Source organism: Cervus elaphus, chromosome 5 (assembly GCF_910594005.1).
Source record: "Cervus elaphus chromosome 5, mCerEla1.1, whole genome shotgun sequence".
NCBI lineage: Eukaryota > Metazoa > Chordata > Mammalia > Artiodactyla > Cervidae > Cervus > Cervus elaphus.
Window position 1 is genome coordinate 99,637,364 of NC_057819.1, and position 22,207 is coordinate 99,659,570.

Genomic DNA, 22,207 nt, shown 5'->3' on the forward strand with positions numbered 1-22,207 from the left:
CTGGGACACCCTTTGCACCTAGGGAAAGAATCCTGTCCCCCACCCCCAGACTCTACCCAGGGGAGGACTCTCCCCTCCTCCCTCATCAGCAAGTCCCCAGGCGAGGGGAGTGCCTGTACTTGCAGCTCCACCCTCCAGGCCCGAGGGCCCACTGGCCCGGGAGCGGTCTAGCTGAGATGACGGTCAAGCTGGATTTTGAGGAGTGTCTTAAGGACTCACCCCGCTTCCGGTAAGTGTACACAGGTGTCCAGGGGCAGAGGTGGGGAGGTCCAACACTCCCTAACATACACAACCTTCCCCATGTCGGACGGAGGATGTAGACAGAGGATGTCTTTCCAGGGCGTAGGTCTCGGGCAAGATCCAGCTTAGAAGTCAAAGCCGTACCTCTGGTATCAAATCCCATGCTCTGATAATCGCCACCCTCTGCCAGTGTGGAGGGGGTCCCTCCAGCCTCTCTCAACCCCAGAGCTGGCACTCCCTCCTCCCTCTCTTGGGGACCCCTCCCCTCCCCCAGCACCTGCTCTGGGCGGTTAGCAACTTCCTGCCCTCGCCACATCCACCCTCTTTCTACCTTCCTGCTCTGGCCTGGGCCTTAGTAGCTCTCACACTGCAGAGTGAGCGAGCCAGAGGGGGTGGGTGGAAGTTCTTAACCCATCAGCTTTTTCTGACTGTACCCTCGGCCCCCTAACCCCAACCCCTGACCCTGCCGACTGGACAGACCAGACAGGCCCAAACTCTGTTCCCGTGACCCTGTCCCTCCTTTCCCAGAGCCTCTGTCGAGCTGGTGGAAGCCGAAGTGTCAGAATTGGAGACCCGGCTGGAAAAGGTGATCCAGATGTGGAGGGGTGACCCAGGGTGGGAGTGAGATGAGAGGGGTAGGGCCAGGGAGAAAAGCAGAGACCAAGTATAAGTTCTGGAGATTACTGAACATTAACCAGGTTGGGTAGATATTGGGGGCTACAGAGAAACCAAAAGGTGGTTCTGTATCCTTAAGGAGCTCAGAATCTTGGAAAACAAGACTCACCTATGAACTTACTCGATCGTTCTGAAGACCTGCGTTATGCGGGACCCTGAGCCCCCAGAAGTTTCTGCCCTCAGGGGGTTCTCAGACTGTGGGCAACAAATCAGTAAAACACTGACACGATGCAGTCAGGCCTTCCTGGCTGCTCTTTACAAAAGCAGCATGCTCCCATCCCCCTTATTTGGCTTTATTTTTTTCCCCTCTACAGCATTTATCTCAGCTATGTTATGTGTTTATTTGCTGTATTAGTTTTCTATTGTATAACAAATGATTACACATTCCGTGACTTCAAATAGTGCACAGGTATTAGCATAGTTGTGGGTCAGCACAGCTTAACTGTGCTCTGCTCTGCTTCAAGCAGAGTTCCAGTCCTTGCTGTTGTGGGATTGAGGCCCTCATCTCCCAGAGGCCACCCACAGTTCCCTGGCCCGGGGCCCTGTCCATAGGCAGTTTATTTCGTAGCAGCTTGCTGCTTCTTCAAGACCAGTAGTAGGCTTTCCCAAGTGTGTGCTGACGAGCGAGATGCCCTCAGTTTATGTCAGAATGGGATCGCGGGGCGAATCCATCACCTCTGTCATTTGGGGGCGCCATCCTATTGCCCTTGCCATGTGGTGTGCTGATGAGAAGCATAATCCTCACTCACCCACACTCAAGAAGTGAGGATTATGCAAAAGCGGGAGTCACAGGGTACCTTAGCCTGTGTCTGTCCCACTTGCCAAGTCTGTTTCTTGTCTACTTTTCCCTACTGGATTGGAAGTATCATGAGGGACTTTTACATTTCCCCCTCCCCTGCCTCCCCTCAGTCCCCAGGGCCTTTGCCATGACCTGAAAGTTAGTAGGTAACCAACTAATAGATACATTTACTAGTGAAATAGATACATTTAAATTGGTGTATAGCTGATTTACAATGTTGTATTAGTTTCTGGTGTACAGAAAAGTGATTCGGTTGTACACATGAATATATACATATATTTTTAAGTTAAACTTTTTATTTGTAAGTAATTGCAGATCACAAAGTTGCAAAAATAGCACAAAGAGGCACAGGTACCCATCTCCCAGCTTCCCCCAATGGTAGCATCTTCCATAACTGTAATCTCCTGCTCAAACCAGGAAATCGCTTCTGGCATGATACAGTAAGCTGTCTAAAGACTTCACTTGAAAAAAAAAAAAGACTTCACTTGAATTTTACCTGCTTTGCATATACCCTTTAAAAACAATTTTTTTTTCATTTATTTATTTAGCTGTGCTGTGTCTTAGTTGCTGCACATGGGATCTTTAGTTGCGGCATGTGGGATCCAGTTTCTGACCAGGGATGTAACCTGGACCCCCTAACACTGGGAGGATGGAATGTTAGCCACTGGACCCCCCCACGAAATCCCCTTCTTTGTGTATAATTCAGTGGGCACTTTATCACATGTATAGATTCTTATAACCAGCATCACACTCAAGATACAAAACTCCTGTCATCACAAAATCTTTTGAGCCATTTTTTTGTAATGGTACCCTCCCTCCCCACCCCCTTCCTTATCCATGACAACCCCTCATCTCTTTTCTATCTCTAGACTTGTCATTTCTAGGTTATCTAGGTGGAATCACACACAGTTTGTGACCTTTCAAGATCAGCCTTTTTTTCCTCTCAAAATAATGTCTTTAGGTTTATTCAAGTTGTGGCCTATCAGTAGTTATCAGCAGTTCATTAATAGTTGATGAGTAGCTCACGCCTTTTGCATTGCTGAGCACGTGCTATTGTATGGAAGTACCAGTTTGTCACTAGTTCAGTCTTCTGAAAATTCCTTATTCAACTATTTGGGCAGGCGGGGTGAATAAGGGAAAACCTGGACACTCAGTCCCCCAGTGGAGTTGTGATCCTCTGGGTCCTTGTCCCTTATTACAGACACCCAAGGGTGACATCTGATAAAATTTGATTGTGATCTGTTTCCTGACCGTTACTGACCCTGCCAGCCATCTTCAAGTCAAGCTATAGTTCCCTGAAGCCTTCACTAGCCTGAAAAAGTGTTTTTCAGTTTAACAAAAGTTCCGTGAGCAAACCTCTGTAGCCCATGTTTTCTGAGCCCCTGATACTCAAGATTTCCTCACAGAACTGCCCTGGTGGTCTCTAGATCCCCAGGCTGAACTGACAGGCTCCATCAACTCTTGCCCCTTCCCAGATACAGTGACTCAGGCTGGAACCAATGGTGTCATCTCCAGGAGTCCTGGAGCTCCTGCAGGTGAAAAGAACCAGGGGTCAGAAAACCTAGCTCTGGCTTCAGAGTCGGCCACCTCAAGGAGTGAGCTGGGAGGAAAACCAGTCTTCAGGCTATTCCTGCTACCACAGGGGCCTCCCAGAGACCCTCCTCAGGCCAATCACTGGTCCTTTGTTTATCAAGTCACCTAGGCAGGTGGAATGAACTGGGAGATTGGGATTGACATATATACTTAAGCTATTAACACTGTGTATAAAATAGATAATTTATAAGAACCTACTGCATAGCTCAGGGAACTGTATTCTGTGCTCTTTGGTGCCCTAAATGGGAAAGAAATCTAAAAAAGAGGGGATTTATATATATAAATGGCTGATTCGCTTCACTGTACAGCAGAAACTAACAACATTGTAAAGCAACTATACTCCAATAATTTTTTTTTTAAGCCTCCTTGTTTGTAATTTAGGGCCAGACAGAATGGGCCCTAAAAGCACCATCTCTGCCCTGACCCTCTGGCCTGGCTGACTGATTACTATTTATGAGGCAATGTTCACTAAGCACAGAATGGACACCTCCAGCCAGTAAATACTGTATAGTTTTTTTTTTTTTTTTACAAGGCATGTGGGATCTTAATTCCCCAACCAGAGATCATACCTGAGCGCTTGGCAGTGAGAGCTCAGAGTCCTAACCACTGGACAGCCAGGGTATCCCCCATTTCTGTAGAATTTGATACTGAGCAGGTAAAGCTCTGGTTTCATCCTGAGAGCCAGACAGTGCGTGAGGATGGCGTTTCTGGGGAACTCTGGATCCAAGCAGATGTCGCAGGGCAGGAGAGATGTCCGGGAGGTGAAACCGACTGTCAGACTGGGAGGAATTTTGATCCAGACCCAGAGCAGTGGGAGCAAAGAAACCGAGATGAGAAAGCAGCTCGTGTGTATTAGAAAGCAGACTGGGCCGCCGAGAAGTGTGTGTGGGGGGGCACAGCCCTGGGAAAGGGGGGACAAGTCAGACAGGAGAGGAGCAGCACTGGGTATTGGTGGCACTGGCACGACTCCCTGTTGCTCTGTTGTTTCCCAGCTCCTCAAACTGGGGAATGGCCTCCTGGAAAGTGGGCGGCACTACCTTGCCGCCAGCCGGGCCTTCATCGTGGGCATTTGTGATCTCGCCCACCTGGGACCACCAGAGCCCATGATGGCGGTATGTGGAGGGTCCAGACTAGGCTGTGGTGGGGTCTGGGATGTGGAAAGACCCTGGGGAAGGCGAGGGGAGGGTCGGTCTGGAGTCTGCTGGTCCCAGGTCAGAGGTCTAGGGATGGGAGGACCCGACCACCCTTGTCTGGTACTCTCTCTCTGCATCTTCTTGCCTAGGAGTGTCTGGACAAATTCACTCAGAGCCTGAGCCACAAGCTGGACAGCCATGCTGTAAGTGGGGAGTGGTGGGGGGAGCAAGGAAGTCTGTGGTCCTGACTCCCACCTGCCAACTTCTTTTTCCCTCAGGAGCTCCTCGATGCTACCCAGCACACATTGCAGCGGCAAATTCAGACCTTGGTCAAGGAGTGAGTTGGGAGGGAAACCAGTCCTCTGGCCTCTCCCAATGCCATGGGGGCCTCCCTGAATAAAGGAGTTGTAAGATTGGAGGCTTCTGGTGGCCTGATCATTATCCCCTATCTCAAGGATCCCCTCGAAGTCCTGAGTGTCCATAGATGCAAGGCTGTGAATGAACCTTAGGGATTTCTCTGCTGGGGTCGGTGGGTGTATGGGTAATTCTGTGTTATTCCTGCACCTCCAGAGGTCTCCGGAGCTTCCGAGAGGCTGGCCGGGATTTCTGGCGGGGGGCTGAGAGCCTGGAGGCTGCTCTTATCCACAACGCAGAGGTTCCCAGGCGCCGGGCCCAGGAGGCAGAAGAGGCTGGAGCCGCTTTGAAGGTCGCTCGAGCCGGGTACCGGGGCCGGGCCCTGGACTATGCCCTGCAGGTGCCTGCCCCTACCTGTCCTCCTGGGGTACCAGGGCCTCAATCACCTCGAGGCTGGAGAGTCACTGGTATGCAGTGGGAGGGGTGGGGTCTGTGTCTTCAAGACTGACCTGAGATCTTTTGGGCTCTCAGATCAATGTGATTGAGGACAAGAGGAAGTTTGACATCATGGAGTTTGTGAGTCAACGTGGGGGTGGGGGTGGGGAGGAGCCTGCTGGTAGCAGGAGGGACCAGGGAAAGAGAGGGGTCTGCCCCCTGCCCACCTTGTCCCCAGGTGCTGCGTTTGGTGGAGGCCCAGGCTACCCATTTCCAGCAGGGCCACGAGGAGCTGAGCCAGCTGGCCCAGTATCGCAAGGAGCTGGGTGGCCAGGTAGAGCCCCAGGAAGCAGGGAGGTGGAAGAGGGAGGGAAGGGGCTCTGAAACGACTCCTGGTCTGGTGGGTGAGGCTGGAGCCATCTGAGATACCCCTCCTCTGCTCAGTTACACCAGCTGGTCCTGAATTCAGCCCGCGAGAAGAGGGACATGGAGCAGAGACACGTGCTGCTAAAACAGAAGGTGAGGACTGGGGCCGCAGGCAGGAGGCGGACAGCCCTGGGGCCTTGTTCTCTGCCCACTTCAGTTGCCCTTTGACACTTTTGTACCCCCAGGAGCTGGGTGGGGAGGAGCCAGAGCCAAGCCTAAGGGAGGGGCCTGGTGGCTTGGTCATGGAAGGACATCTCTTCAAAAGGGCCAGCAATGCATTTAAGACCTGGAGCAGGTGAGGAGTGAACATCCCAACTGGCCAAAACCATCGGTTTTGGGGGGTTTTTTGAGTGGTTATAGTGTGTTAAATGGGGCTTCCCAGGTGGCTCAGTGGGTAAAGAATCCACCTGCAGTAGAGGAGACCTGGGTTCAATTCCTGAGTTGGAAACACCCCCCTGAGGAGGGCATGACAACCCAGTCCAGTATTCTTGCCTGGAGAATCCCATGGAGAGAGGAGCCTTGTGGGCTATAGCCCATAGGGTCACAAAGAGTCGGACATGCCTTAAGCAACCAAGCATGCATGCAGGCATGCACATACCATGTGTTAAATACTGCCAGGAAAAACAGACAGACCGCCCCTACACCCCCACCCCTTCCTTCAGAGACTTTACATTCCATCAGCACAGACAGACAGTGATATGGTAATTAAGTAAATTATATGTTATCCTAGAAGGTAAGAATACCATAGGCAAAAAACAACAAAGAAGCAATGTGGACACAGCTGGGAAGGAGCTGTGACTTTGAGTAGGGTGGTCAGTCTAGGCCTCGTGGAGAGGTGACTGTTGAGTGAGGACTGGAAGGATATCTAGGGGGAGAATGTTCTAGGCCGAAGGAGGAGCCCTTCCAAGGCCCTGAGGAACCTGGAGGGTTCAAGGAACAGAGGGGAGGCCCTGGGTGTGGACAGAGGGAGGGAGGAGGAAGTGGTAGAAGATGCAGGTGGAGCTAACGGGGTGTGAATCATGATGGCCTCGTTGGCTGTGCTCTGAGGGAAGTGGGGCGCCATGGGAGGGTGTGGAGCAGGGTGGTGACCTGCTCTGACGTGACCCCTTCCCCTTCCAGGGCCACCACCGGAGGGATCTTTGTGCAAATTAAGAAACAGAGCCCTTTCTCCAAGATACTTGTATTTGCCAAAATGTTGTAGTAATGGACTTATTTTATTAGACAAAGCATTTTTACTGCCATCTGCTGGAAACTTGTCTTTGTGAATCTATCACAATTGGGTTGCTTGAGATGTGATCAGCAACCCTCACATGTCCCCGGCTGCCCCTCCTCTGCAACATCTGGGATGGGCAACCCGGGTCTCTCTCTTCTCTGAGATTCTATGAAGCTGAGAGCACCCCCTCCCTCCTGTTCCTCTCCTGAGCCATACCCCCACATCATTAACGCTATTTCCACCTCTTCCAGACGCTGGTTCACTATTCAGAGCAACCAACTGGTCTATCAGAAGAGGTACAAGGTGAGCAGGCTGGGTCCTGGGTGCTGGGCCCCAGGAGGACTCAGCCCTGCTGTGGCTGCTTGGACATCTGCCCTCCCCCCGCCAGGACCCTGTGACCGTGGTGGTGGATGACCTCCGTCTCTGCACAGTGAAGCTCTGTCCTGACTCAGAAAGACGGTTCTGCTTTGAGGTCGTGTCCCCCAGCAAGTGAGTACAATGCCCAGGGGTGATGGCCTGTGTGTCTCAATCTTACCAGCTGGCAAGGGTCTTGGAGGCCCCTCGTACTGCCCCAGATGTTAACCCTTTGGTACTTGACTCGGGGGGAGAGTATAGGGCAAAGGGGCATATCTGGAAGGATATTACCGATTGGTGCAGAGGTATTTCCATATGACTGGTACCAGCTGCACACTTGCTGAATGTCAGCCTGCCCATCCTGCCACTTGACTCCCCAAGCCTCAGACCCCTCCCTGCTCTCCATTCCCCTCTGGTCCAGGTCCTGCCTCCTGCAGGCTGACTCAGAGCGCCTCATGCAGCTGTGGGTCAGCGCCGTGCAGAGCAGCATCGCCACAGCCTTCAGCCAGGCTCGCCTTGATGACAGCCCCCGGGGTCCAGGGCAGGTACCTTAACTGGCAGTGCAGGGCTGGGCTGCCCAGCGAGCTGGGACATCCCTTCCCTCGGAGCCACTCTTTCTTCCCCTGTTCCCCCCAGGGCTCAGGACACCTGGCCATAAGCTCCTCTGCCACGCTGGGCCCTGGCGGGTTGACCAGGGGAAGGGAGCCTGGTGGAGTGGGGCATGTGGCAGCCCAGGTGCAGAGCGTGGATGGCAACGCCCAGTGCTGTGACTGCCGGGAGCCCGCCCCCGAGTGGGCCAGCATCAACCTCGGCGTCACCCTCTGCATTCAGTGCTCCGGCATTCACAGGTCTCTCCGCTCCCCCGGGTCCCAAGCGTGGGCCCCTGCTCCTCCTGGGTTGGGGGCGGGAGACTTGCCTGGATTTCTTCTCACATTCTGCCTGTTACCTGGGCTGAGCCTGTGGGGCACAAGGTGGACTCAGGTGGGCCCAGCCCCTTGGTGTCCTGGTCTGGTGAGGGTAGGAGGACACCCAGGGGAGTTGATCGGCTTGTCTGGAGGAGGTGTGGGGTCAGGACTGCTGAGGGTGGGGGAGCTGATGAAAAGCAGAGAGAGATGATGTTATGAGGACTTAGCAGATCTATACAGCCCTGGGGTGGGGGGGAGGGGAGGGGAGTGGCATGGAAAGAGTTGTCCAGGCCAGAATGCCTGGAGAGAGGGGAGGTGGCTGGAGAGGATGAGGAGAAGGGAGGAGAGGGAATGGTGAACAGGTGGAATCCTGCTTGATCCCAGTCAAGACCACGTGACCCTGGCTGCCCTCTGCCTCCTGACCCAGCACCTCTGCATGGGCCCCCATGTAGGACGTTGCCCCTAAGTCTTTTCAGGAGTAGCAGCTGCTCCCACAGAGGGCCTGACATATCCCCCTTGCTCTCCAGGAGCCTTGGAGTTCATTTCTCCAAAGTCCGGTCTCTGACCCTTGACTCATGGGAGCCGGAACTCGTGAAGGTGACTTGGGGTGCTGTGAGTGTGTGGGGGTGGGGTAAGGGCAGGGCTGCAGAGCCCGAGGGCTCAGACACTCACCCATACCCTACCTGCCTGTCTCTGCCTCCACCTGGGCCGCCTGCAGCTCATGTGTGAGCTGGGAAATGTCGTCATAAACCAGATCTATGAAGCCCGTGTGGAGGCCATGGCTGTGAAGAAGCCAGGACCCAGCTGCTCCCGGTGAGGCTGGGGCTACCCTCCATGTGGGGAGGGAGGGAGGGGGGCCCAGGATGAGAAGAGGGAAGACTGTCTCCTTCCCCTGCAACACTCCCCCGTCAGGCAAGAGAAGGAGGCCTGGATTCATGCTAAATACGTGGAGAAGAAGTTCCTGACCAAGCTTCCTGAGATTCGAGGGCGAAGAGGTGGCCGGGGGCCCCCCAGGGGGCATCCTCCTGTGCCCCCAAAGCCGGGGCTTATCAGGCCCAAGCCGGGGAGCTTCAGATCCAAGCCAGGTATACGGTTGGTTGGGCCTCTGTGAGCGCCTGCTGTGCACTCAGCACCGTGCCAAGCCCAGTGGGGAGGCACAGAGTCCTGGGTCCAGGTCTTCCCCTTGAGAATGTTCAGGGGGCCAGACCGTACCAGCACTGGTTTTATAAGGCAAGAGTTTCAGGGATTAAAGTGAAGGATGGGAAGGACCATGGGGCTGGGAGGAAGCAGGAAGGGCTCTGTGAGGGTGCCAACAGCATGAAATGAGTCTCAGGAGAATGAGTGAAAGTCTCCAGAGGCCTGTGGATGAGGGTGGGAGCTTGGCTGGGAGAGAGGGAATCAAGAGAGCTGAGGTTGACTAGCAGCTCACCCCCAACGTCCCCACCAGTTGAGGTGGTCAGATACGAAGAGGCGAAAGATGAGTCTATTCTATATGCCTAGGGACCCGCCCATATCCACTCACACCCTCCCACAATATCACCTCCCACAACAATTCCTGGTCTTGGAGTCCTCCCCACAATTGAGAAGTGACCTAAACCATCACAATGTCAGGGGTCTGTGCTGGGGGTTTCCTTCCCAGATTCATAGCTGGTTCCTCCTCACAGAACCCCCCTCTGAGGACCTGGAGAGCCTGCACCCCGGGGCCCTGCTCTTTCGAGCTGCTGGGCACCCTCCATCCCTTCCCACCATGGCTGACGCCCTTGCCCATGGAGCCGATGTCAACTGGGTCAACGGGGGTCAGGAGAATGCCACACCGCTGATCCAGGCCACAGCTGCTGTGAGAGTCTTGGTGACCTCCCTATAACACCTTTAGTCTCCTTCTCTCTTCCCTCTCCTGACCTTGGTCCCAGCTCTTAACCTTCTCCCCAGCCCCTAGGGAGTGATAACCAGTAGAGCCTGATTGCTAAGAGGGTGAGATTTGGAGGCAGAGAAACCTGGGTTTGGATCCAGACCCTCACCACTTACAGCTGTGAACCTCCTTGTGCCTCAGTTTCCTCATCTGTAAAATAGGGATAACGTGCCTCATTAGGTTGTACTATGGATGTAATACATGTAAAGAGCCAGAACAGAGGGACTTTCCTGATGGTGGTCCAGTGGTTAAGATTCCGTGCTTCCAAGGCAGGGGCTGCGGGTTCAGTCCCTTATTGGAGAACAGATCCCACGTGTCCCGTGATGCGGCCAATAAATAAAGCTTAAAAAAAAAAAAAAAAAAGCAGAGCCTGCCACTCCATACCACTGAACTGACCCGACTCCAAAAATATCTTTTGATTTGTCTCTAATTTGCCACGTTCTCTCCCCATTCTCTATTTCTGCATGCAGAATTCTCTTCTGGCCTGTGAGTTTCTCCTCCAGAACGGGGCAAACGTGAACCAGGTGGACAACCGAGGCCGGGGCCCGCTCCACCACGCAACCATTCTTGGCCACACGGGGTAGGGACAACAGGGATGATGGCCTCGGGAGGAAGGCTCCAGACGGGGTGAGGGGCCGGCTGAACTTGGCTATCTTGTCCAGGTTGGCCTGCCTGTTTCTGAAACGGGGGGCCGATCTGGGAGTTCGAGACTCTGAAGGCAGAGACCCCCTGACCATCGCCGTGGAAACAGCCAACGCTGACATCGTCACTCTGTGAGGGTGCCTGGGGAGGCTGGGCTCGCCCTTGCACTATCCACTTGGGCGGGGCTCACGCCAGACCCCAGCTTGCCGGGCGGGGCCTGGGGAGGGGCGGGGCCAGCTCCTGGACCGACCGAGAAAGGCTCCTCCAGGTGTTGACTGAGGCTTGGAGTAGGAAGGGGAGAGGACAGGATAAACTCACCTTCCTTGGTGGATTTATTCTGAGAGAGGCATCATTCATTAACGTTGTCAGGCATCTTTAAAGTACTAGACCCTGGGGAAACAGGTGAATGAAACAACCCAGCTCAAAGGATGGGAGGGTGGGGGTGGGGGTGGGGTGAGAATGTCACTCATTCCTTAATTCTCTCCCCCTTCAGGCTACGATTGGCAAAAATGAGGGAGGCCGATGCGGCCCAGGGCCAGGCTGGTAAAGTACACCTCCCCTCCACCCTGCACAACATTAACTGTGGGCTTCTGGCCCCTGGTGACCTGTCCCCAACTCCCTGTCCTCAGCTTCATTGATTAATTACATTATTTATTCAACAAATAAGTATTGGGCGCATCCTACGCTCCAGGTCCTTGAAACAAAGCAAAGAATAGGCGAGGGCGCTGCCCTGACAGCACAGACATCTCCTCCACCCACGTTGGAAGCGCGTGCTCTTACCAGGCCGGGCTGTCCCTATTGTACTATTGGTGCTAGGACCCAGCCTCTCAGCCCTTTCTCCCTCCCCTCAGGAGATGAGACATATCTTGACATCTTCCGTGATTTCTCTCTCATGGCATCCGACGACCCGGAGAAGCTGAGCCGGCGTAGTCATGACCTCCACACGCTTTGATCCCAGGCCTTCAAGGGCTTGCACCCCCATCCCTTCCCTCCCCATCGCCCACTCTTTCCATTAAAGCCTTTGTGCTTTGCTCTTCAAAGTTCATTTATTGGCCACCCCCTTCCGGCTGGGGCTGGTGAGATATAGGCACTGGGACTCCTGGGGTGCAAGAGCGATTGGGAGTTTTGGAACTGGAGTCACTGGAGGGGCAACTCCTGGGAGTAAGGGGGAGCTTCGGCCTCTAGGGCGGGGGCTCGCGGGCTCAGGCGACGTGGCCAGACCAGTCCGGCCAGGCAGAGGCCGCTTGCGTGGCGTGGGTTGGGTCTAGCCTTGGGGAGGGGGGGGGCGGCTGGCATCCGGCAGGGATGGCGAGGCTGGCTCAGGCCACCCTGGCCCGGAGGCATCCCTGGAATGTGGATGCTCAGCACCCGCCCCCTCGGGAACTCCCCGCTGGAGCGACAGAAAAGGAACAGGTCCCCAACTCCTGACGGCCGGCCCTCAGTTTCTTGAGCGGCGGGATAGGAGATGCCGGCGTCCACGGAATTGTAGACGTGAGGTCGGGCACACCCGGGGGCCCGTGGGGCCGTCGCGGGTACATCCGGAACGACGTGACTGAGTCACCCTCCGGACCCCACCCCCGCTAGCGTGCGCTGGTCCAGCTTGTCCGCCCCGTCTCTCCCGTTCGCCACTCGGCTTCCACCACCACCCTAGCAGCGCTCGGCCGGCGGGGGCGGGGGCGAGGGGCGGGGCGCCTAGGGGGCGGGGCTGCCTCTTAAAGGGCCCCCTGCAGCTGCCCTTAGGCCACTTCCTGGGGGCGGAGAGGACTTAAGCGGTTGCAGCGAAACCCGAGGAAGGCGTCGGCGCCCGGGTCCCGAGACTCCCGGCTGCTTCCATCGGAGTCCTCGGACATTCCCAGCTTTTACTGAACGTGCATCTGCGGTCCCCAGATACAGAGGCACCCCCCACCATCGGCTCCGGTAGCCTCGCCTCCATCTCCTGGGACCCGCGCCGGAGTCAGGCAAGGCAAGGCCTCAAACTGGTCTCCGGAGCCCTGCGTGGACTTGCCCACGGTGACAGCGATCTGCCCGAGAAGCTGGACCCTTCAGAGTCGGCCTTGTGCTCGCCACCGTCACCTGCTGGTTGGATTCTGGAAAGTCACTGTCTGAAGACCACAGAAAGGAATCGCTGACCACCCAGAATCGGATCTCTATCTCCCATACCTCTCTGACTTCCCTCTGCTCTTTGCATCCGTTCTCTCGACCTTTCCGGCATCTCTGTGCCCAGAAGCCATCCCCCACCACCAAGGCAGCTAGGGTGAGCCCCAAATCTTGCTGCCTTGTACTCCAACCTGTGCCTCCCACTCAGAGACAGTCTGAATCTTACCACCCAGTTCTGCATACATCCAGGAAGTTCTGCCTTTTCTTCTCTTTCGGTGTCTTATATACTCCTCAAAATTTCTCCTCCTCCTGTGCCCTCTTCGCCCCCCTCCTTCGGGGGCCCCGTGACCCTGAATGTCGGGGGCACACTATATTCCACCACGTTGGAGACCTTGACTCGATTCCCAGACTCCATGTTGGGGGCCATGTTTAGGGCTGGTACCTCCATGACCCCCAACCTCAATCCCCAGGGAGGTGGCCACTACTTCATCGATCGAGATGGCAAGGCCTTCCGGCACATCCTCAATTTCCTCCGGCTGGGCCGCCTAGACCTGCCCCTTGGATATGGGGAGACAGCACTTCTGAGGGCAGAGGCTGACTTTTACCAGATCCGACCCCTCCTGGATGCCCTGCGAGAACTGGAGGCCTCTCGGGGGACCCCAGCTCCCACAGCCGCCCTGCTCCATGCAGACGTAGATAGCAGCCCCCGCCTGGTGCACTTCTCTGCTCGTCGAGGCCCACACCACTATGAGCTGAGTTCTGTCCAGGTGGACACCTTCCGGGCCAATCTCTTCTGCACCGATCCTGAATGTCTGGGTGCCCTGCGGGCCCGATTTGGTGTGACCAATGAGGACAGGGCAGAGGGAGGCCCACACTTCCATCTGGAATGGGCCCCCCGCCCCACAGAACTCCCCGAAGTGGAGTACCGCAGACTAGGGCTGCAGCCACTGTGGACCGGGGCACCAGGAGAGCCACGGGAGGTGGTGGGCACACCCAGCTTCCTGGAGGAGGTGCTGCGGGTGGCTCTGGAACACGGCTTCCGTCTCGACTCTGTCTTCCCTGACCCTGAAGACCTGCTCAACTCCCGATCTCTACGCTTTGTTCGGCACTAGGAACTGAGACCTGGGAATGCTGCCCTCAGTTTGACTTCATGGGCGGGGAGGGGGGAGAAAGAACGGGTCAGTAAAGGGGTTGAAGATTCTCCTGAGGCCTTTTCCTAGCTCTCCTCCGGGAGCTGTGAGAGTCAGAGGCCCCACTGCACCTGACTGGAGAGCCCAAGTATGGACAGGAATCCCCACACTGGAGAGAGCCCACCAAGAGCCCACGAGATCACTGGGTCTGGACCGGAGCTGATCCTGGGAGGGCTAGGGAGGCTTCCCTGGCTGGTCCTCCCTGAGTCTGGGGACCTTCGGTGTTTCCTTGCTTGGAGCTCAGTATTCAGAGTCTGGAAAAGCAGGTATGCTTCTCTGCCCAGGCTCAACTTAGCAGGACTGTGGAAGGACGGTGAGGTCTGAGGGAAAGAAGAACTTTGGATTGCTCTAATGAGGTCTCCTGGACTGTGACTTCTCCTGGAGATGGGTGGCCTCGCCTGGCCTAACAGATGAGAGGTCAGAACACTGAAATATGGGAAGGGAGGTTCTTTGCTGTGTCCTAAGCCACCACTGAGGGAGACAGGGAGGGCTACGCCCTACCTTAGGTTGGCATAAGGGAGCTAGGAGAAACCCCATTAACTGTGGGGCTGGAGCATCCCTCTGGAGACCCAGGTGTTTTTTTTTGTTGTTGTTGTTTTTATCCAGGTGTTTTAAAGAATCCCATGTTGAAGGTGGGGCTGGCTACAGGGAGGAGTGGGGCATCTTCTTGGATCCGGGCCTTCCTTCCTTCATGTGTACGTGCCTGTCAGCCAGTGGCTCTGACTGATGCGTGGATCCCTGCATCCTGGCTCTCAGCCATGTTGCTGGAGGTGGCGTCTGTGTGCTGGTCTTTCTGTGGTCTCTGCATGTCCAGGCCTGTTTGGGGTTGCCCAGCAACTGTTTTGGTACCAGGTGTGTCTGTGGTATGGGTGTGAGTAGACTGACAATTAGTTTAATCAGAAGGGGTGTGTGTGCACATGTGCTTCACACATCCACGTAGGCAGGAGAGGCCTGCTGAGCTTTGAGTCACTAGGATCTTCTAATGAGAGGTAAGAGAAGTCACTGGGCTTAGCTAGGCCTTGGAGGCCTGTATAGAACTCTCTGTTGCTATGGCAACCATGAGCCTGTTGCTAGGAGATAGTTGGGGAAGGCCCAAGGCTGCTCAGGGCGAAGAGGAGATGAACAGAAGAGTTTGAGAGAGTGGGGGAGGATGTGGACAGGGATGGGTTTTTGGGTCCCTGGGGGTACGGGATACTCACAAACAGCTTCTTCACTGAGGAGTCACTTACTATTTATCACTGGTCGTGATTTACAGGAAGAAAAATAAAAATTGCTTTTGAAATCACCAACTCATGAAGGCTGCTGAGGGCTAGGTTGGGGGTATAGCAGCAGCCCTGCTTTCTCTACCCATCTCCCACTAGAAGAATCTTCTTCCAGTCCCGAATTCACTGGGCCCCAAGTTTACCCCAGCCAGAGATGGGGTAGTGTCACTGTGCTAGAATGCTCTAGAACCTCCAGACAAAGGGCTGGAACCAGGATCACAGAGCATTCCAGTGCCTTTCCAGCCTAGGTGGGGCCAGCCCTCCCTCCAGCACCCCCAGCAGGCCTCATGTGGACACTGGCACTAGGTGGCATCTTCCTGGCAGCCGTTGAGGCCTGTGTCTTCTGCCGTTTCCCAGACCGTGAGTTGTCGGGCCGCCTGGCTCGGCTTTGCAGCCAGATGGAGGTCCAGTGGAAGGACTGTGAGGTTTCCTGGACATTCTCGGCCTTTGCCTTAGGTAAAATCAGACATCCAGAGATGGGCCTAGCAACACTCACCCCTGTGCCCCAAGGGGCCTGCAAGTGGCCTCCCAGCTCTGCCTCTCAGTCATCTCCTCAGTCCACAGCCCTCTCTGGACACACTTTCTGCTCCCTCTGGGAGAGCTTCTTCAGACCCTGGGAAAGGGCCCAGAACCTCCTTCCAGGTCAATGAGGGAATCACCCAATCCTTACCCATCTCCACAGATGATGCATCCTTGAACAAAATCACAGAGAAGACTCACAGAGTCCTGAGAGTCATGGGTGAAGTCAAGGGGGAAGGCACAACCTAGGGGCTTGTAAGGCACAACCAAGGAGGGGGCTGGGGAGGTGGGGTAGGGAAGGGTGGAGGGCAGATGGAGACAGGAGAGAGTGATGGGGTGGTGCTGGGTGAAGGGGTGGAGGTGAACCAGCCCTGCTGAGGCCCTGGGCACTCTAGCTGCTCTCTGCCTCCCCAGAGATCAAAGGGTCTCTCTACTCACTCCCTTCCTATTGGCAATGGCTTCAAAAGACCAAGCTCCGGGAGTACAACAGAGAAGGTACAGATGTGGTGAAGGACCAAGGGGTGCCTAGGTCCTTGGGCAAAGGGATGTGTGGCTGAGCTCATCCGTCCCCACCCTGCCTTGTCTTTCATTTCAGCTCTCTGCCCTCCCGCCTGCCGTAAGTAGGAAAGGGAAGGGGTAGCGAGAGCCAGGGGCTTTGGGGACCTGAGGAGAGCTGTCACGGAGGGGTGGCAGCATGGAGCGAAGGCTTCCCGCAGCACTGCTGGTCCTACTGTCTCCTGCAGGGGGCAGCACCATCCTGTACAACTGTTCCACCTGCCAGGGCTTCGAGGTGTACTGTTGGCCCCGAAAGCGCTGCTTCCCAGGTCCTTACTCCCCGCCTCTGCCTCACCCCCACCCAGATCTCTGAGCTCTGAGGCTCCCCCACCATCGATGGGTGTGGCCCCCGGAATCACTCACTGCCTCCTGGGTCCCGTAGGAAGTCACGATCTTTGGGAAGCTCGGATCCTGCTCCTCTTTGTGTGCGGAACTGCCCTGCTCCTGGGTGTTCCGAGCCTCGTGGTGGAGTGAGTTGGGGGATCAGGGCGGGAGACAACCTCACCACCTCCCACCAGTACCTTCTTATCCTTCCTCCTGCCCTCGCGGCCCTTCCCTCCTCCATTCCCAGGCCTCCCACCCTCTGTTTTCCCTTAGGTACAACTACTTCCAAGCAAAAAGTTGACTTGTGAAAATGAGGACAGAGCCTAGCCTCCAGTTCTAAGGAGCCCGTGTGCCCACAACGTCCACTTCTCTCTTGGGGTTGGGGGTGGGGTGGGGAGGGGGGTGGACAGCCAGACCCTTAATTCCAGCCCCAAGTGGTTCAATCTTCCAGACCCTGATACTCAGACATACCCCATAGTCCCAGTGTCAGATGGTCTCCAGGGACCCAGGCACCCACAGCTGGAAAGCTCCTCCCCTTCATCGTTCAACCAATCAGATGGGGGCAGTCCCTGTGCCAGGAAAATATCTACAGAAGGAAAGAATCCCCTCTGCTCACCACCACTCCCACACCCCCTTCTGCCTGTTCCCGGAAAACGTGGGGGCTGCCAGGCCCCAGAAACTCCTCTTGGCCCTCCTGTGACTGATTGGAAATCCGGGAATGAGTGTTCTGGAAAAGTCCCTCCCCCTAGAGTGAGACCACATCAGTCAGCCTGCTGGCATGCTCCCCTTCCATTTAACATTGTGAAGCCTCCCACAGAGAGAGGCCTCCCTCCTGCCAGGCCCAACTAAACGTGCTGTCAAATGGCCTCCGCCTCTGCCTGGCCTCTGTCTGCAACCGGGGAGGGCAGGGGGAGAGGGAGGCTCATGTAGCACAGTGGTTCTCAACTTGGGGAGGTGGGGATTTTGCACCAGAGGAGATGTTTTTGATTGTTTTGATGGCGGAGTGGGGTGGGAGGAATGTAGTACTGGCATCTAATTGTTAGAGACCAGGGATGCTGGTAAACAACTGAAAATGCACGGGAATGTTCTCCAGGACAAAGAATGATCCAGTCTGAACAGTCAGCAGCGTGTGGTTGAGAAACCCTGGTGTCTGGTCCCTTGGTTATCAGTTTGGATTTGGGGGATGGGAGATGGGACCTGAAAAGAAAGGCCTGTCTCCAACTATAAGTCACAGTCCAAGGGCCTAGGCCTGGGAGGGATCCTTGCCTTCACACAGCCCCATGGTTTTCAAACTGGATACTGAAGTTCAAACTAGAATTGGAAGCTCCCAGTTCTCAACAAGCTGCGTGTGTCCATGCTAAGTCACTTCAGTCGTGTCCAACTCTGCGACCCTATGGACTGTAGCCCACCAGGCTCTTCTGCCCATGGGAGTCTCCAGGCAAGAATACTGGAGTGGGTTACCATGCCCTCTTCCAGGGGATCTTCCCTACCCAGGGATGGAACCTGCGTCTCTTATGCCTCCTCCGTTGGCAGGTAGGTTCTTTACCACTAGCGCCACGTGGGAGATCACATGTAGAGTCATCTGGTCATCTTAAAGAAACTACCTGTTGCTGGGTCTTGTCTCCAGAGATTTGGAGTTTAGTGGTCTCATATGGGGCCTCAGTTAATCTAATTTACAGCCAGCCAGGGTTAGAACCACTGTTTGGGGGAATCTGTAAAGGCGCTGGGGATAGAGAGAAAGGAGTAATTTATCCCTTCTGGAGAAACACCTTCCATTTTGTTTTACACATTCTAGTCCAATGCTTTCATTTTACACTGAAAAATGGAACCCAGAAATCATATGGCATGCCCAAGCTCATACAACAATTGAAACATTCACTCATTTGATAAATACTAAGTGATTGCTAGCCAGGCACCGGACAACGCTGCCGCCCACACTGGGGTGAGAAGCGCCCTGCTGACACCCCAGCCACAGCAGCTCTCCTTTGTCCCCAAGAACTGTCTCAAGCCCCCCAAGAATGTGCCCTCTTTCCAGGCTCAGCATTTTAGAGCTGTCCTCCTTCTCACACCCAACATGCAGTGGGTCAACAGTTTTGCCCATCTCTGAAGGACCTTGCTCCTCTCTGCCCCTCCTCCTGTTCTATGGGCCCCAGCCCTCTCTGGAACCCTCTTTCTCCCTGCAGAGCCCAGTATCCCAAATGTGCATCTGACTCTGCTCACTCCCCTAAAGCCCACTGTGTACTCTTAGCGGCCACACTGGTCTTTTTTTTTTTTTTTAATATTTATTTTCCTGGCTGTGTTGGATCTTAATTGTGGGGTGGGGACTCTCTAGTTATCGTGCATGGGCTTAGTTGGCCTGCTGCTTGTGGGATCTTAGTCCCCCGACCAGGGCTCGAACCTGTGCCCCCTGAATTGGAAGGCAGATTCTTAACCACTGGCCCACCAGGAAAGTCCCCACACTGGTCTTCTTAAAACTCCACATCATTCGACCCTCCTGTCCAGCATCAAATGATGCTTGAAAACTTGGGCTCTGGAGTTGGGCTGCCCGATTTCAAATCCTGGCTCTGGCACTTACCAAACCTTGGGAAAGTTATTTTTCTGTTCCTGTTTCCTCATGTTTTAAATGCAGATCATGTATTTCTTTGATTCCTTGGCCTTTTTTCCTTCTATCTACATTTTAACATCTCTGAAGAACCCATTTTAAATTGAAGACATGTCATAGCATAACAGTATATATTACAATTGAAAATATCTTAAATTTAGTGCAAAGGCACTTTCCTTACAGAATGACTGTGAGGTCCAAATCAGTTCATATAAAATGCTTGGGACTTTGCCCAACATGTAATGGGCCCTCATTAAGTATTAGTCATTATAATCTCTTACTTAAAACCTTCCCTAGCTTGTCTTTGCCTATAGAATATAGAGTTGACCCTTGATCCTGACATTCAAGACTCTCCACCCGCAGCTCCCCTCACTTTCTTTAGTCCTCAGGCCAGAACTGTCCGGACCCAGAGCTGGAATCCCACTTGAACGCCCCACAGGCATCTCAGACTCCACATGTCCACCTTTCTAGACCTATCTTCCTCTCACTCCTGGGATTTCTCAGGTTAATGGTATGGCCAACAGTGTCACAGTCATCCTCCTCCCCTCATGCCATGCGCCTACTTCTTACCAGTAAGTGGTCTACCTCAGTAGGTAATGCATCTTGGAATCTGACCCCCTGGTGTCCCCTGGGGCTTCACCTCAGCTCTGCCCACCCCACAGCCACCCTGAGTCACTTCTAGTTGCCCAAATACTGTTACCTCATATCTCCTTCCTTTGCCCAGGCTTGTTCTTCTATCTGGAAAGACTTTCTCCTTTGGCTCAGATATCCCCTCTTCTGAGAAAGCTTCTCTGAGCCCCCGAGGCTAAGTGGAGTGAGTCTGCTCCAGGCTTCTCTTGTGTGGCACCTGTTTACCTCAGGTTGTGGTGTTTCTTTACACATCTTCCCGCTGTACCACACACTACTCTCTAAAGCCACTGCTTAAGGTTCTGGGTCTGTTTCCTCAGAGCTTGGCACATGGTAGATGCCAGGAAGTGTCACTGATGACTCTAGCACCTTCTCTGAACCCTTGTGATATGTCTTCCCCGGGTAAGCCCTTCATGAACACTTCACACAGGAGGCTGGTGGAGTTAGTGTTTGTTTTGGGCACATGAGGCCAACCTACCAGAGTGTGGCCTGTCAAGGCAGGGATATTTTTTCAGAGCCCCTCACCAATCAGGAGGCTGCTGTGGGTGTGGCAGTTTTAAACAATGGCCCCCATATTTAATTTAATTTAAACAATGGCCCCCCTCTGACATGCTGCCTACCTAGAGGTAAGTACTATGTATCATTCCCTTGAACCTGAGTTCCATGACTAGCTGGCTCACTGAATGTGGCAGAAGTGACACTGAGCCACTTTCTGAACCCAGGCCTTAAGAATCTGTCACATTCTGCCTCTTGGGACACTCACTCTGGAACTCAGTCGTCATGCCATGAGGATGCCCAGCCTATTTTAAGGGTCTACATGGAGGGATTTGGCCAAAAGTCAGTATCTGCTGCCAGATGTATAAGTAACGCAGCCCTCTGCTCTCAGATCATCATCCCCAGACTGTCAGGTTTTCCACCCAAGGCCGCAGACATAGTAGAGCAGAGATAAACCATTCCCACAGTGTCCTGTTTGAGTTCCAGACACAAAGTCCAGAGCATAATAAAATAGTTATTTAATGCCACTTGGTATTGTTACTCAACAATGGATAACTGGAATGGTGGGGCAGAAAGAAGAGCCTAGAACCTGGCACTAAAAGCCCTGGGTTGGGACTTTCCTTGGGGCCCAGTGGTTAAGACTTGGTGCTTCTACTGCAGGGAACTTGGGTTCGATGATCCCTGGTCAGGGAACTAAGATACTGCATGTCACAGTGGTGTGGGCAAAAGTAGTAACAAAATAAAAAAAATAAAGGCCCTGGGTTAAGGATATGGCTGGCACTGCCACTTCCTATTAATAGCTGTATATGTACATGAAAAACATCAGTTCACGAGCCTGAGCTTCAGTCTTCTTACCTGTAAGATGGAGTTAATGATGGTTAACAGGTATGGAGACTATGTGTCAGACTATGTGTTAGTTACCTATAGCTGTGTAACAAATTATTCTAAAACTCAATTGTCTGAAACAATAAACCCTTATTATCTCATGGTTTCTGTGAATCAGAAATTCAGAAGCAGCTAAAATAGGTGTTTCTGGCTCAGAGTTTCTGATGAGGATGTCCTCCAGATGTAGGTCAGGGCTGCAGACATCTAAGGGCTAGTGGATCAGCTTTCAAGATTCCAAGATGGCTCACTCGAATGTCTGGCTGGCTGGTGTCGGCCGATGGCAGAAGCCCTCAACTTCTCGTCAAGTGGAGCTTCTCCATTGGGCTGCTTGACTGTCCTCAGGACACGGTGGCTGGCCTCCTCCAGAGTGAGTGATCCAAGAGAGGGAGGTGGAAGCCACACTGCCTTTCACTATCTAGCTCTGAAGTCACACCATCCTCACAATATCCCATTGATTACACTCTTTGTGACCCCATGGACTACAGCATGCCAGGCTCCTTGTCCATGGGATTCTCCAGGCAATAATACTGGAGTGGGTTGCCATTCCCTTCTCCAGGGATCTTCCTGACCCATGGATCGAACTTGTGTCTCTTGCATCTCCTGCATTGGCAGACAGGTTCTATACTACTGCACCACCCGGGAACCCCATTGATTACACAGATCATTGTGGAAAGGCATGACACTGTAATACCAGCTGGGGAGGTTCACTGGGAGCTGATTTGGAGACCGGCTACCACACACATGGGCACATTTAATTCTTCAATAACCCCGCAAGGTAGATACTCCTAATAATCTCATCTTGAAGATGAGGAAACAGAGGTGTAAAAACAAGAAGTAACTTGCCCAGATTTATAGGATGGTAAGTGATCAAGCTGGGATCCCAACTCAGGTAGTCAGACTCCAGAAGTGAGCTCTCAGCTACTGGTTTAAAAAATAATAATAATTAGGCTGCAATAGATCTTAGTTGCAGGAC

General features: G+C 53.9%; 3 protein-coding genes across 3 annotated transcripts; all 3 read left to right on the forward strand.

Annotated features, from left to right (window-relative positions):
• The first annotated feature begins 96 nt into the window (after positions 1 to 96).
• Positions 97 to 11,711, forward strand: ACAP1 (ArfGAP with coiled-coil, ankyrin repeat and PH domains 1). The gene is made up of 22 exons (XM_043903665.1): positions 97 to 229; positions 769 to 826; positions 4,300 to 4,419; positions 4,590 to 4,643; positions 4,719 to 4,777; positions 5,011 to 5,194; positions 5,326 to 5,370; positions 5,468 to 5,563; positions 5,674 to 5,748; positions 5,841 to 5,950; positions 7,120 to 7,171; positions 7,257 to 7,357; positions 7,644 to 7,767; positions 7,859 to 8,070; positions 8,655 to 8,724; positions 8,846 to 8,940; positions 9,040 to 9,212; positions 9,792 to 9,964; positions 10,507 to 10,616; positions 10,699 to 10,809; positions 11,172 to 11,221; positions 11,530 to 11,711. Exons 1-22 carry the CDS (start codon positions 177 to 179, stop codon positions 11,628 to 11,630), a joined length of 2,226 nt encoding a protein of 741 aa, XP_043759600.1. The 5' UTR covers positions 97 to 176; the 3' UTR covers positions 11,631 to 11,711.
• A 129-nt stretch (positions 11,712 to 11,840) lies between these two features.
• Positions 11,841 to 15,254, forward strand: KCTD11 (potassium channel tetramerization domain containing 11). The gene has a single exon (XM_043903680.1). The coding sequence runs from the start codon at positions 13,189 to 13,191 to the stop codon at positions 13,885 to 13,887; it is 699 nt and encodes a 232-aa protein (XP_043759615.1). The 5' UTR covers positions 11,841 to 13,188; the 3' UTR covers positions 13,888 to 15,254.
• Positions 15,255 to 15,383: 129 nt separating this feature from the next.
• Positions 15,384 to 21,117, forward strand: TMEM95 (transmembrane protein 95). Its single transcript, XM_043903686.1, has 6 exons — positions 15,384 to 15,683; positions 15,910 to 15,966; positions 16,161 to 16,241; positions 16,342 to 16,362; positions 16,463 to 16,570; positions 16,684 to 21,117. The coding sequence occupies exons 1-6, from the start codon at positions 15,515 to 15,517 to the stop codon at positions 16,773 to 16,775; spliced, it is 528 nt and encodes a 175-aa protein (XP_043759621.1). The 5' UTR covers positions 15,384 to 15,514; the 3' UTR covers positions 16,776 to 21,117.
• The last annotated feature ends 1,090 nt before the right edge of the window (positions 21,118 to 22,207 follow it).